Source organism: Vanacampus margaritifer, chromosome 3 (genome assembly GCF_051991255.1).
Source record: "Vanacampus margaritifer isolate UIUO_Vmar chromosome 3, RoL_Vmar_1.0, whole genome shotgun sequence".
NCBI classification, from domain to species: domain Eukaryota; kingdom Metazoa; phylum Chordata; class Actinopteri; order Syngnathiformes; family Syngnathidae; genus Vanacampus; species Vanacampus margaritifer.
The window spans coordinates 23,960,233-23,976,556 of NC_135434.1; the positions used below are offsets into that span (position 1 = coordinate 23,960,233).

General features: G+C 36.7%; 1 protein-coding gene across 3 annotated transcripts in view; it reads left to right on the forward strand.

Moving 5' to 3' along the window:
* ppp3cca (protein phosphatase 3, catalytic subunit, gamma isozyme, a) overlaps positions 1-16,324 on the forward strand; it is a 52,313-nt gene that overhangs the window by 22,074 nt on the left and 13,915 nt on the right. For all 3 annotated transcript variants that reach the window (XM_077561275.1, XM_077561277.1, XM_077561276.1), the window contains exon 4: positions 3,598-3,709. In XM_077561275.1, coding sequence (XP_077417401.1) covers positions 3,598-3,709 — 112 coding nt within the window. The remainder of the gene's footprint in view (positions 1-3,597; positions 3,710-16,324) is intronic.

The window sequence follows — 16,324 nt, forward strand, 5'->3', positions numbered from 1 at the left end:
ATGCAAGCCCAAGCCATGACATTACGTCCACCATGCTTCACAGATGAGCTGTCCCAACTTTGGCCTTTCCATCACGTTGGTAGAAGTTAATATTGGTCTCATAAATCCATAAAACTTTCAATACCTTTGAGGCTTATCTCTGTACTTCTTTGCAAAACCCAATGTGGCCCTCCGATTCATTTTTCTGATGAGTGGTTTGTATCTTGTGGTTTGGTCTGTATATTTCTTCTCTCAAAGTCTTCTTTGAACAAGGGATTGTGACACCTTCACCCCTGTCCTGTGTAGGTTGGCGGCGATGTCACTGTCTGTTGTCTATGTGTGCTTTTTCAAAGCTCTCGCAATGTTTCTGTCATCAACTGCTGTTGTTATGCTTGACCTACCTGTTTGATGTCTATTGTTCAGTACAATCAGCAGTTTCTTTCTTTTTCAGGACATTCCAAATTGTTGTATTGGCTATGCCCAATTTTCCCTCTTCTCTCAGCTGCAAAATAGTTTGCTTTTCTCCCCTCGACAGAGATGATGTGATCAGGATGCATGCGCATTGTTGAAGCACAACGCCCGGCGGGATTCGATTACATGTACACAAGCCAACTTTAATTGATCGCTAAAATTACTTTAAAAACAAACATTGTGAGATGGAAACTTTCCGATCCTTATGAGATTACAGAGTGGGAGAATCTTTCCTATCCTTATGGGATTACAGAGTGGGAGGAAGATGTTACAAAGTGGCCCGATGTCCAAAGGCCAGATATTCATCTTTATGTAGTAGAGATAGATTCCTAGTGTTTACACTAGAAAAAAAACTGCAAGCTACAAGTCTTTGAATGCTTACAAACATGTGATGAGCAGCCATGTAGAGACCATACAACATCATGAGTTTGATTCAGTTTTGTTTTATGAACAAATGTTTTGCCAAGTCAAAGACAAGGACACAAAACAGAAATGTATGATGCTTGGGCCATCGTCAGCAGAAAGGAGAACTACATCCTCACAGCTAATTGTACTTGCTTGCCAGGGTGTGTAATGTAGCTAACTAGTTTGCTAGTGTGCTTTATTGCTTGTTATATTATGTAAGAAAGAACTGAGAATCGCGTCAAATTGGTGTTAAGACGATTTCGGTGTCTTGCGTAGGGCAATGAAAATGCCTGATAAATAGATAAATGCTTACTCAACATTTCAAGACATAGAGGTTTAGTTTAAGCAAGTGGCCACGATAATTTACCAGAATAAATGAACACCACAAACATGGACATTCCTGATTATGTCCTCGGTCCAATCTATGCATTATAGATTGCTGCCACAGGCTCCTTTGGTGTTTCTGAAATGGTCTGTTTACTTTTGGAATTGAGAAAGATTTTAACTCTTTTGTAATCCAATTCGCACACCCGTACACATAACATTTAGGCATGTTAATGTTGTTTGACACTGTTGGAGCCATATTACAGTGTTTGTTTTTCCTTTTCCGCGTGTGACTCCTGGGTTTGACCGCATGGTGGCGCATGGGCCCCCAGGAAATAATTAAATCAAGCCCAAGGTAATGAGCATCAGGTGTGTGTGAACCTTGGAGGCAAACTGTTTTTTTTTACCGTGATCGTTGTCGTGGTTGTTTTTGTATATGCAAAGGATCGTGTTGTGCTTTTGACATCAATGGAAAAGGATTGGACTTTATGGAAATTAAATTATTTTTTACCACACGACTGAACATTTTTTGATTTTGATTTTTTGGTGCAACGACACGTGTTCGAAGAGTCCTTACCGGTTCACCCCTTAACAAATATAGCATATTTTAGGAAAGACTCTATAGACACTATTCAAAACTATTACAACTCTGCGCTTAAACAAAAAAAAATGTCACAGCGGCACTCCAATTTTTCCGTTGTTTTGAGTCAATGATGCGTGCGCAACCTTTGGTGACATGTAAACTGAAAAAGCGCTTTTGTACCTCACAGCACTCACAGCGCTTTAACACTGACTCGTCATTCACCCAATGATGATGTAGCAACAGGAGCAACTGGTGGGTTCAGTATCATACTCAAGCATATTTCAACATGGTCACAAAGGCTGGGGATCGAACCCACTACGTCTGGGTTGGAAGACAACCACTCTACCACTTGAGTCATGCCACTTGACAGCGAATACAGTTTTCACCGGTGAAACCTAAAGCCAAAAGCAAGCATTAATGTTTAGTTCAATATTGTTATAAATACCAATTTTTATCATAATTTTGGTCATAATTATTTAAAATGAAAATGTTCTTCCTGTTTGATCTCTGTTCATGATGCAATCACACAAATTGAATCAAGTTGTGGCCAGATCTTTGCTGCCAAGTTTTTTAGTTAATTTATGTGCTACAGCTCGTCCTTGAGTTTGGAACAAACAGAATGAATGATTGCTTCACGTTGCTGTTCTCAAAGATACACCACTGTTTTGAGATATTTTTTTTAGTTAACTGTTGCAAGCGCTGAAGGCAGCATCAAGTCAGGAAAGTACCAACAATGTGCTTGACCAAATCTTGCATTCAAAGCAACACACCCACGAGCACATGTGGGCTGAAGTAAATTTGTTATTTAAATCGAGGCGCTGGGGAAGAACACAAACTAACAATGGCACTGTGCCGCCACATTTTTCCAGGTGTAAGATAGAGGCTAAATATTGAAACCAGTTGTTGCAGATTATTTTTGAATTCTTTAAATGATCAATATATTGTTAAACTTAAATTTAGTAAGTAGTTAAAATGTGCATTTGCTCATTTTTTTCTTTTGTTAGTAATCTAGAAGATGAAATATTAGACGTTGCATGTATTACATTTACTGTCATATATTATTTTGCACCATAATCTATATAGCTACATTTGCACTCTCTATTAGGATTGAACATGTTTCTTTTTTATAAAAGGCAACATAGCTCTCTTCAAAATGAGTGAATGATGTACATGAAGATGAACACAGGGATGTGGTTGCCTAGGTAACATAAAGTGCTCCTTGAAGTTGTATTATACCTTTGCAAGAAAGCCTGTCAGAGCGAGTGAATAATCCATTTTCTTTATTTATTTTACAATTTAATTTTTCTTTTGTTCACAATTGACACTAATTTGCTCTAGAAAAAATATACTATCACCCTACGTCATTTTTTTGCACATGCACAAAAAAGCCTAAATCATCTCCTCATCATGCAAATGGTTCAATTTTTTGTGTTTCCTGAAAAATCTGAAAAAAATGATTTAGGCAATTAATTTAAGAAGGCGTCAATCTAATTTAAAAAAAAACATAGTTTAAAATAAAAACCTGTGTATCAGCCAAATGGTTTTTTTTTAAAGGAATTTTCTATCCTTGATTTAGCACCATAATTTGTAAGACATTATCCATCTATTGCCTTTGTTCATAAATTGCTTCAGATGTACGTGGGGAGTTGTCACAAATGAACAGTTTAGAAGCATATTTTTCTGCTCCTGCAAATGTGCCCTTGATTTGCTTCCTTCTGCCTTTTATACAGTGAGTTAAAAGGCTGTGCATGTACCCGTTGTGCTTCACAAGTCAGTAACTTCTCCATCTTTGTAAATATCCTTTTTTTTCCCTGTCACTTTGTCTGTTCTTGCAGTGTGTTCTCTACCTCTGGTCACTCAAGATCAACCACCCCACAACACTCTTCCTCCTGCGAGGGAACCATGAGTGCCGGCACCTCACAGAGTACTTCACCTTCAAGCAGGAATGTAAGTGCACGTCTTTCAGCTATATGAAATGCACTCCCACTCCCTTTGCGCTAATACTGTGCTGTCACATGTTAATGGAGAAATTTAGGAACATTGAACATTGCTTTTATTCAAATATTGTAGTCTTTGGAAGGCCTGCCCACGCATAACAGTCTAATTTGCATAATACTGGCCCACACCAAGTTTGAATGTCCAACATTTAGCAGCTTGGCTGGTCGGAATTACACTATTTTACAGTAGAACAATTTTTATATATATTTTTAAAAATATATATTTTTGACAAAAACTGTGCAAGAACACACAGAGCCGTGTACCGTGAACCTTCTTAGAATACTGTGAAGCTTACTGCAATATCGTTAGCTTTTCCTAAAAATCATTATCATACTATAACATCAATACTGTGATAAAACTGAGCCTTGAGTTTTAGCTATCGTTATATCCCCACTGATAATAATAAGATTTTTTTTAAGAGAAGCAGGGTTTGTCTGATGAAAATAAAATTTCAGCTGTGATTGAATTATGAAAAAATTAATAAATTTGGCCCAGAGCCAAGCTTAATTGCCAACACCTGGTAGTAATACTGTACATACTGTAAAAACCTAAAAAAATAAATAAATCAAAAGAATTCCTCAGATGGATTATTTTCTTCACTTCTCCAAATGTGTCTTTGAATTCCTTTTTACCCAATATGTCATATACTGTATTTGATTTTTACATGTCAAAGGGAATATTTAATTTCTGATTTAAATTTAATTTTTTTCCCAAATTCAACCCAGGCTGCTTTTGTATGTGGTTGGTTATAAATAGAATATGTATCCGATGCGACTATAAGGGCAAACGGGTGTGTACCAGCTGGACCATAAATGACGTGGGATTTCCTTTTTGTTTTTTGTTTTTTTTGTTTTTTTTTACAGGAGAGCTCAGTATTGTTCATTCGATTTGACATCATCATTGCTCTCCTTTTTTTTTTTTTTTAAAAAAATCCAACAAATCAATTAAAAAAATGTAATAAATGTTTTTTTTTTTTTAAATACATATACATATATATATACACATATACACACATATATATATATATATATACCCTTTTTTTTGTATGTGGGTGAGTATGTGTATGTGCGTGTGTGTGTGTGTGTGTGTGTGTGTGTGTGTGTGTGTGTGTGTGCGTGCATGCGAGCGTGTGTGTATTCATCAGTTCACCTAAAGCCCATTAAAAAAAAATCCCATACTAATAATATAATATAATAATAAATTGCCAGATGCAGAAACATCAATGTAAGTTATCACGATGTAGTGGCTCTCGCTAACAGACAGAATTAAGTAACCGGAATTAGGTTAAAATATTCTATATACGTAGACCATGTTTCTATAAATTTTGATATTTGGTTTTTATTTGAGGCAGATATTTTTTCCATTAAAATGTGATTTATGAGGAGGTTAGACCATTGGTCGATATTCAGAGTTTGTTTATTTTTCCAGTTAACAAGAATTGTTTTTTTAGCGATAGTAAGGGCTACAAGTGTAGATTGAAATTGTTTATGTGGTAAGTCAGTTGTTGTTAGGTCACCTAGCAAACACAAGTTTGGAGATAAAGGTATCCTACAGTCCAAAATAGCGGAAAGTTTTTCTAAGACTTTAGTCCAGAAATACATAACCGGAGTACATAACCATAAAGCATGAACATAAGTGTCTGTAGTGTTTTGTAAGCATTGGAGACAAATGTCGGAGTCTGAGAGTCCCATTTTCTTCATCATATATTGAGTAATGTATGTTCTGTGAATAATTTTATATTGGATAAGTTGTAAATTTGTGTGTTTTGTCATTTTAAATGCGTTTTCACAAACTTGAATCCAAAAGTCAGGTTCCGGTGCTATAGACAAGTCTGTCTCCCATTTCGAGATGGGTAAAGACATTTTATCAGTATATGAAAGTAACTTATATATTTTTGAAAGTTTTTTTGTTGTTGTCGGAGAAAGCTTGTTAATATCTTTAGCTAAAACAGGCGGTTGGAGCGTACCCCGAAGTGTTGGAATTTTTTTCTTTATCATATTTTTAACTGGTAGATAATGTAAAAAATTTCCGTTTTCTATATTGTATTTTTGGAGCAAGGATGTATATGATATAAACATATTATCTGAGAAGAGATGGTGGAGATGTGTAATTCCTTTCTGCTCCCACACAGCTAAATGAAACGGTTGGTTGTTAAGTTGAAAGTCGGGGTTATGCCATAGGGGAGAAAGTCCACAGGGCTCCACTTGGGCTTTTGTCAATTCTAGTGCCTTCCACCAGGCAGTCACGGTGGCGGAAATCATTGGGTTTTTAAAACAATTATGGCGCTTAATTGATGTTGTAATAAAGAGTAAATCTCGAAGTCTGAGGTTATTACAATCCTTCTGTTCTAGTTCCAACCAACAGTTAGTGTCTCTGTTGGGTTGTGCCCATAGAACGATATATTGTAGCTGGTTAGCTATATAGTAGTACATAAAATTTGGTGCCTCTAGACCACCTTTGGATTTGCTTTTCTGAAGAGTAGATAGACTAATCTTTGCTTTTTTTTTATTCCAGTAAAATTTTGTTACGGCTGAGTCCAACAACTGGAACCATTTAGAGAAATAGGAAGATTATTCCAGCGCTCCAAGTCACTATAAATGTTATCCAGAAGTGGAGAAAAGTTTAAATGAATTAAATCAGTTAATTTAGGTGAGATTTTTATGCCTAAGTATTTTAAATTACCTATAGGAAATGAGTAGTGTGGGTCCTGGCTTGCAGGGTTCCATGAATTTTCTGTAATAGGTAGAAGTGTTGATTTTGTCCAGTTAATAGAATAATCTGATAACTGTGAGAATTTAGTTATTAAATTAAATACTTCCCCTAGCGAAGTAGCCGGCTTTTCTAAATAAAGTAAGATGTCATCGGCATATAGATTAATTTTATGTTCTGTTACCCCAGAGTGAATTCCTTGAATCCTTCTTTCCTGGCGTATGGCTAATGCAAGTGGCTCAATAAATATTGCAAATAATAAAGGGGATAGTGGGCATCCCTGTCTTGTGCCTCTCTGTAAAGTAAAGCTCTGAGATATAATCCCATTAGTAGTAACTGTAGCTTTGGGAGAATCACATAATACTGATACCCAGTGGATAAATGATTTCCCAAAGCCAAATTTATTTAAAACAGCAAAGAGGAAGGACCAGTTAACTTTGTCGAAAGCTTTTTCTGCATCCAATGATATAATAACTGCCTTTTTATCATGCCGCTGTGACATGCTAATAAGGTTAAAGAGTCTCCTAATATTATTAGTAGAGTGACGATCTTTAATAAAGCCTGTTTGGTCGCTATGAATAATTGTCGAGATTACTGTTTTTAGTCTAGATGTGAAAGCCTTAGTGATAATTTTAATATCAGTATTAATTAGTGAAATCGGACGGTAACTTGATGGAAGGGTGGGGTCTTTTTCTGGCTTTAATAAAAGTTTAATTGCTGCTGTATTCATGTGTGGGCGTATGTAACCCTTAGTTTTAATTTCTGTTACTACTCTTAAGAATAGTGGAGCAAGCATTAACCAGAAGTGCTTAAAAAATATAGCCGGATAACCATCCGGGCCAGGTGCTTTGCCATTAGGCATACTATCTAGAGCACTGTACAACTCGTTTATAGTAAGTGCCGCATCTAACATGTCTTTATATTCAGTAGTTAACTCAGGTATGTTTATGCTACTGAGGAAAGCCTCAATATGCTCAGGGTTAGGCTTGTTAGTTTCTAAGTATAGGTTACGATAATAGTTATAAAAAATGTGATTAATTTCTTCTGGTGATTGTGTGCATTCACCAGTTGTCCCTTTAATCGCCGTTATAAGAGACTTTTCCCGATTGCGTTGAAGTTGGTTTGCAAGAAATTTACCTGATTTGTTTTTATATTCAGAGTTGTTATATCTCAATTGTTGTATTATAAATTCTGTCTTTTTAGTTAGCATATCGTCTAACTGTATTTTTGTATTTTGTAAGTCAGTCCATATTTGGTTATTTGGGTTTATTGCGTACTCATCCGTCAGTTGTTTCATTTTATCTTCCAAGTCTTTTTCTGATTTTTGATCCTGTTTCTTTTTATAAGATGAATATGATATAATTTTACCTCTAATTACTGCTTTCCCAGTTTCCCAGAGAAGAGATGGCGATAGGTCTGGAGAGTCATTTATTTCCAAAAAGTCTGCCCATTCTTTTCTTATAATTTTGTCAAACTCTGCGTCGTTTAGCAGTGAGATGTTAAACCGCCATGTCGGTGGTGGTTTAAAGGTATAATCAACTTGTAGGGAAAGGGAGACTGGTGCATGGTCGCTAATAATAATAGGATGTATTTTTGTAACAGTTTTATCAGCAATAGAGTTATTTGTAAGAAAATAATCAATTCTTGAAAAAGACCGGTGCACAGCGGAAAAGAAGGTAAATTCCTTCTTATTTGGGTTTTTAAGTCTCCAGCTGTCGACGAGGCCAAAGTCATCCATATATTCCCCTATTACTTTAGTAGATTGTAATCGTCTACATGTTGTATTATTAGAACGGTCAATTAATGGATTTAAGACTGTGTTAAAGTCTCCTCCAATAATAATAGTAGAGTTCGCTGCTAAATCAAACAGCTGAGAGAAAAAATCATGGAAAAAGGCCGGATCATCATTATTAGGGGCATATAAATTACCAAGTGTATATATTTTATTAAATATAGTCACCTGAATAATAATGTATCGGCCCTCTGGGTCTGTTATTGTATTATTTAAAGTAAAGAGTAAATTCTTATGTATGAGTATACAGACTCCTCTTTGTCTACTATTATAAGGGGCAGAGTACGCTTGGCTAAAACTCTTATCAATAAGTAATTTTTCTTCAGATTTTTGTAGGTGGGTTTCTTGTAGGAGGCAAATATCTGCTTTTAATTTTAAGAGATGATCTAAAGTTTTTATTCTTTTTGCTTCTGAGCGAGCGCCACAAACATTCCAGGAAACCAGAACTAATTTATGCATACAAACAATATAGACTCAGTCCTGTGTATATATCTGCATAGGCCATTTGTCAATATTGGCATGTTATAGGATAGAATCAAAGTGGTTAGGTGGTTTATGTAATTTGTGTAAAATATGAGGTGACGAGTAAGTAAATATAACAGTGAAAAAACAGGTAGGGAGGTAAAAGTAAAGGAAGTTAACGGGGAATTAAACATAAAAATACACCAATAACTGGTAACCTAAGTGAGATTTTTGTTTAAATATACTTTAGATATAGTTATGTATTTAATAATATATTTATAATATCGCCTAAACATAATGAGTATTCATATTTAAGGTTTTAAAACCACATATACAGTATATGTATACATCTAATGATCAAACAAAGTTTAGTTCCACCAATGCCATTTAGAACAGCCAGGGAGTGGAGTTGGGGTGCCGGAATAGTTGGCCATCGATGTATAGTTTATCGACGACCATCGCAGTCCGTTTACCCTCCTGCCTATTTTGTTTCATTATAGGAAACAGTACCTTTCGCCGCTCATTAATCTCTCTCGGGAATTGGTCGTTCATTCCAAATGAGGTCCCTTTAAGCTCCCGTCCTTTACTTTTAACAAATTCTTTCTGTTTAAAATGCTCAAACTTGGCGATAATAGGACGGGGTCTGTTGCCCCTAGGGGCTCCAAGCCGATGTACCCGGTGAAAAGAGATGTTATTTACCGACTCCTGAGGAATTTTTAACGACGTCGTCATAAATTTTTTTATCTCAACCTCTGGATTGTCAGAGGTATTCTCGGATATTCCTGAGAATATTAAATTATCCCGCATGCTACGGGATTGAATATCCAGAACAGTTTCTTTTAGCGTTTTATTTTCCTTTTTAACGGTTTCTAACTCGGCTGAAACGGTCACGAGTGTAGAGTGTAACTCGGCATTGTCTCGTTGGAGCTCACTTACTTTTTGGCTGAAGAATTCCATACTTACTTTCAATTCTTTGACGTCCTCGCTGATTAGGGAGAGGACCTCAAATTTTTTATTTATGGACTCCAGCATACTGACCGAAACCTCCGTAGTGGCTAGGTTCTCCGTGTCCGTCGCTGAATCATTTTTCCTCTTTTTCGAAGGTTTTCTCGACAGTTTCTCGACGGAAGGATTCTCCATCGCGCAGCTGTAAAAATATGCGTCGATGAAGCGTTCGAGGTCCTCCACGTTGAGTGGTATTCCAAATCTGTCGGATGAAAAAGAGAGGGGGAAAAAAAGAAAGGCAAGATATATGATGGTTAAATTTGGATTAGTTTAGTATAATAGAGCTAATTCTATCTTAGCAGCATGGCACCGCCATGTTGAGGTTTCCCGTTCTCGCTGTAGGTCTCGCGATAGTCACAGCATCTCGCGCATGCGTCCAAGCCTCTGCGTCTGACGTAGGATTTCCAATGAAATAGTTAATCCTTTGTTTCTGTCATTCCATGTATGGCAGTTTAGTTGCAACAGTGGTAAATTACTGTAGTTGTTTTGTACACACATATATTTTTTGCTACCCCTCTGTTTATGAAACAAAAACCAAAGGTGGTCACATAAATAATTTGAATCTGAAAAAAGTAATAATAAATACAACTAAATTAACATTTACTAAAAATTAACAAATGAAAAATAACATTGCTTTTAATTTGTTGTTCATTTTATTTTATTTTATTGTTTTAATATATACAGTATATGAAACAGGCCTGGACTGAAATGATTGTACCAAAAGAAAATATTGAAAAATCACCATTGGGACATATTCAACCAAAGTGTGTCCTCTAATTAGCTTCACAGGTGTCTTCAAACTTGAAATCAGTCAGTCGGCCTTTTTAAATTACAACAAGCAGTCACTGTGCTATTTGTTAACATAAATGCGTATGACAATAAAAAAAAAACATGGACAAGAACGAGGAAGCAAAGGAGAGAACTGTCTCAGGAAATAACACTACCGTTCAAAAGTTTGGGGTCACCCAGGCAATTCTGTGTTTCTTGCCAATTTCTTGCATGGAATAGCCTGTGTGAACATGATTGCACAAGGGTTTTCTAATATTCATTAGTTTTCTGACACAATGAGCAAACACCTTGTTCCGTCGTGATAGTTGCTGGAAATGGGCCTCTATACACTTTTGTGCAAATGCTGCACCAAAAAACACGCTTTTGCAGCTAGGTTTACGATCATTTATCACATTAACAATGTATAACGTGTATTTCTGATTAGTTTAAAATTATCTTCATTAAAAAAACTGTTTTCTTTCTCCCAAAAATAAGGATATTTCTTGCTGACCCCAAACTTTTGAACGGTAGTGTACATATTATTTGAAATTTTAAGATCCACTGAACTGTAGGCAACCTCCCTAGACCTGGCCACAGGAGGGAAAGGGATGACATATTGAAGAGATGGGTAATACAATTGGTAACAAAAGAGACCAGAACAACCTTTAAAAAAAATTAAAGGTGAACTCCAAGGGACATCAGTGTTAGATCGCATCATCCGTAAGTGTTTGAGCCAAAGTGGACTTAATGAGAAATTACCTAGGAGGACACCACTATTAAAAATAAAGCTTCTGGAAGAATGCCATATGGACAGATGAGACAAAAGTGGAACTTCCTGGCAAGGCACATCCGCTCTATGTTTACAGATGCAAGAATGAAGCATGCCAAGGAAAGAAACACTGTCCCTACTGTGAAACATAGAGGAGGCGCTGTTATGTTCTGGGGCTGCTTTGCTACATCTGGCACAGGCTGTTTTGAATCTGTGAAGCGAAGCGTGTGATGAAATCTCGAGGTATTATAGAAAAAAATGTGCTGCCCAGTGCCCAATGTTATAAAATCAGTTGGTTTTGCAACAGGATAATGAACCAAAACACATAGCTAAAAACACCAAAGAATTTCTAAGAGAAAAGATTGCATCCATTTTGAAGTGGCCTTCTATGAGCCCTGATCTCAGTCCTGTTGAACAATCTGTGAAAGCATTACCTGCAGTCTGGAGAAAACTCCCTTCAAACCTTATATCTGCATGCTCATGAAGAGTGGGCTATAATACTGTACTTGCATAGAGGTGTAGAAGTCACAATGAAAGTTACAAAAATCATCTGTTTGTCGTGATTGTCTCAAAAGGTTGTGTAACAACTTATAAGGGTACTGTCATTTCTATCCAAGCCTGTTCCATGAGGGTTTTTTAAAAATAATTTTATTGAATCACAATTCAAAATTAATGTCTGATCTTCATTGGTTCATTTTCATGAATTGTTATTGATTTTTTGTCAGGGTCAAGTTATTCTGACCACTTTGTGTGTTTTATTGTTTTAATAGAGGTCTACCAACAGCTTTGTCCACGTGTGTAAAACAGCATTTCTGTACACAACACAACAAAACTATAGTATGTCTCGGGTCTGTAGATACCAAGTGATGACAAGTTTCAGGCATGCATGCTGTTCGTCTTGCAAAGTGTATTTTTAAAAAATTTTTTTATCAACATTATGGGCTTCATTGTCATAATTGCATTTCCACAACAAAATTTACATTGAGGACAGCTCAGGACCGGAGGCAGGCTGGTTTACCACCCTCATTTTCTCAGGATAAGTCTCTTAAATGTATTGCCCTGTTGAAATATGCATGAAGTGTGCTGACAAAATATGGAGACTTAAAGGCAGAATTATGCCAAGTCTGTACTTTTCAACAGTAATGGCTGAAGTTACATTCTCTTATCACTTGGACACCAGAGCAATATGCAAAATTGTCCAACAGTAGTTTACAACATGTAATGGTGCATCTGAAATATCCATTGAAGTGCCCTAAAAAGTTTATATCTTAAGGGCACTGGTATAAGCCATTCTTTTTGGCACTGTAAAATTTTAATTAGCATTTGTGGCTGTCACTGTGAGTAGTGATTAGTAATGTACTACTGTTTGTGTAGCTGTACCAAAATCAAATTCACTATTTATTATTTCAGCAATAGATGTTCATTTTTGTATGCTTTCAGTATTGCCTCTTGTGGTGTGCCACCTCTACAACACATCAAATTGTCACTGACAGACATGCCTTTGTTTAATAACGTCATGCCGTAGGGGTGGGACAATACGGGTAACTCACGATTCGATACTGTTCCGATATGTGGCCCACGATAACGATAACATCACAATTCACAATATCTACGATGTTCAATATATTGTCAGAAATTTTCTCAACGATATATCACGATATTCAGTATGTGAGTGACAGTGAAAACTTGCCAACTGTTCTTCTCCCCTAATAGTGTCTCGACACCAGTTCTTCGCCACTTCTTCTGCCTACTTAAACACAATTTTTATGGATTAGCGCCCCTACAAACAGGACATGAGAGATTAAGTACTGACGGTGACAGCAAAGGATCACAAGAGTGACAGTTCGGATTGGATCACGGATTTGAGTCACAGATTTAATCGTTTGTTGGATCAGAAAACAAGATAAATTGATTTATTTTATAAAACACTTTTGCCCATTAAATAATAATAATTTAAAAAATCTACTCAAAATGTCTAATTTGGTCATTTAGGATTTAGGAACACAATTTAGAGGCAGATACATTCTCATTTTATACCTGGTCCATGTATAACATAACAAGGTATTAATGGTTTAAAGTTGTTTTCCTAAAATTTAAACGTCAATGTTTGACATTTTCAGTTGAATCTTTTTGGAAAAGGTGTTTTATAAAATAAATGAAGACAAATTAATATGATCTTTTATTCTAATAATGAAAAAGACAAAGTGTAATTTAAGGCACATTCCCTTCCTTTAAACATGGAGAGTGAATTACAAAGTAGCCTAGGCCCAGGATATAGAAAAAGTCGAGAAAGCAAGCCAGGTAGGTGTCACTCATTACTGTTGCCAGCCGCTTTTTTTGCACTTCGGGGCCCACGTACCAGCCAGGCACTAATTTTAACACGATCTGCTAGCCACTAACGTCGGAGACTTGCGGCATATCATACAATGACGACGCAATCAGCATCCTAAATTAGCGATTAAATATACTTTCGGGATGGCATTGTGAAAATGTTGGTAGAAAATATGTAATTTAAATAATAACTTTGATATGTAAGCCAACACGTCAAAAAAGGAAGTCAAGCTCGCGGTCACGTCACTGCTCAGGCCGACTTCAAAGTAAAAGTGTGCCAACGCTATTGCATTGGCATCAATGTATTGTTTGCTAAAGCTTTATTTTTTAAGTTAGCCTTGGTGTAGGCAGTGTGTTACGTTGAGTGATGTTTCCATCTTCGTTGACATGTCTGAATGACGGGGAAAATCCATTATGTGCTCTGCGCCGTCTGTGCCGTCACAAAATATCGATACTGCCGTTATTGTATCGATATATTTATTGCAAAAGAGAGCACAACAATATAGTGCAATGCCGATTTTTTCCCCCAATTCCTAGTCATGCACTTGTGAAGAGCTACAAACAGGGACTACACCATCTTGAAAGATGGCTATTCTCAATGTTGTGATAACAGAGAGGTTTGTGCTCATCACTATGCATATTATTATTATCGTTATCATTTATTTTTATTTTTTAACCACAAATGCTTGCCAGTAATTGTACTCAGTCCCTCTTGGTAGTTATAGTTTAGGGTGTGTCCATGGACCATGGGAGTTTTTATGGTTACTTATATTGAACCAGAACGCCTAGCTCAGAACCTTGTTGTAGTTCATCACAAGTGTATTGATAATGTTGAGGTTAGGGCTCTATGCAGTTGATGTTTTACCAAACCAAAGTCATCCAGTCATGTCATTATAGCCTTTGTGACCTGAGGTCTAGTTCGAATACTTATCCAAGACCCCATCCGAGACTGAGTAAAATAAATGTAAAACAAGAAATTAAGATTGATGACCGTGATGATAATGATCACAATTATCTTTAACATGATAACGGCAGCACGGTGGTTGACTGGTTACAACGCCTCCCAGTGCAGAGGTTGTGAGTTAAAATCCAGGCTCCGGCCTTCCTGGGTGGAGTTTGCATGTTCTCCCCTTGCCTGCGTGGTTTTTCTCCGGTTATTCCGGTTTTCTTCCACATTCTTCCAGAAACATGCACTGTAGGTTTATTGAGGAGTTTAAATTATCATCCATAATTCTGAGAAAAAGCAATTATGCACTTAACCCCTGGGCGTTATTTGACCATTTTTTTGGCTTTTTGTTGGTTCTGACCAAGCCATTTCAAAATAAAACAACGCCCAGGGGTTAAGATGCAATGATACAGTGTCCAGTAACAAACAATGATTATTTATGCCGATGATTGGAACTGCTGTAGCCTATATTCTTTTATGTTTGATTTCAAAAGATGAATATCAGACAACAGATGAACTCTCAGCTTTTTATTTCCACGTGTTTACATGTAATAATAATTATAATAATAATGCATTGTATTTATATAGTGCTTTTCTATCTAATCAGATACTCAAAGACGCTTTTCAATGGAACCGATACATTATTCATGCACTTACACATCCACACTGTGGTGGCAGTAAGCTACTTAACTAGCCACAGCTGCCCTGTGGGTTTAACTGCTAAAGAATGGACTTTTGGCAACACCCCCAAAACAAACAGCACCTGAAAGAGGATGTGGTGAAAGCCTGGAAAAGCATCACAAGCAAAGAATAGTTCAGCAATGTCAGTGGGTCACAGGCTTGATGCAGTTATTGCAAGAAAAGGATTTCAAATCTAAATATGAACTCATATATGGACGGTTGTGGCTCAGTTGGTAAATTAGGTCGTCTAGCGATCAAAGTGTTGCTGATTCGAGTCGCTTCACCAACTGTTGACTGTTGAAGTGTCCCTAGCCCGCCCTAATTTTCTCTCAGTGCCTCCCAATGGTGTATGAATGTGTGTGTGAATGAGTGAATGTGACATTTTGTTAAACTCTTTGGTCACTGTTGTAATTAAAGCGCTATATGTACTGTAAGTGCACACCAATTTTCTCTTTATCATATAATGTGATCCTCTGTTTTAATCCATTTGCTCACATAAAAATGTGGTGTAAAAACTAAGTTATAAATACCTTTGAAATATGTAATATTTATGTTTCAATGTCCATTCAAATGTTTTCATTCTATAGCAAAGATTCAGGAATTGGCCATATACTTGTGGGTTGTTTTTTTTTTTTGTTCAAGCAGTTTACAATTTGGGGTTGCAGCATAAATGAAGCTACAGTTTTGCAAGCAGAATGGCGGTTGCGTGATGAAAAAGTCCACTTAATAAATCGCGCAGTGTCCCTGGCCGTCTTTGTCAGAAAGTGTCGTTGAGATCAGCGTGACACTTCATCTGCATAAGAGACTTCGGTTGAAGCCTGTGTGTGTGTTTTTGTGTACAAATATTCTTGTGTGTGTTTGAGTGGCTTAATGGGACAGCACAGACAACCTTGCCAACTGCTAATTGATTTCGCTCACAACATCTTCTTCACCTTTTTTTCACCTCCACCCACATGCAATCTCATCTGCAGATGCACAAACTGTGTTTTTATGTTTATCCATCATCCATCTTTATTGTGTGTGTGTGTGTGTGTGTGTGTGTGTGTGTGTGTATATATATATATATATATTAGGGGTGTGAATTGCCTAGTACCTGGCGAT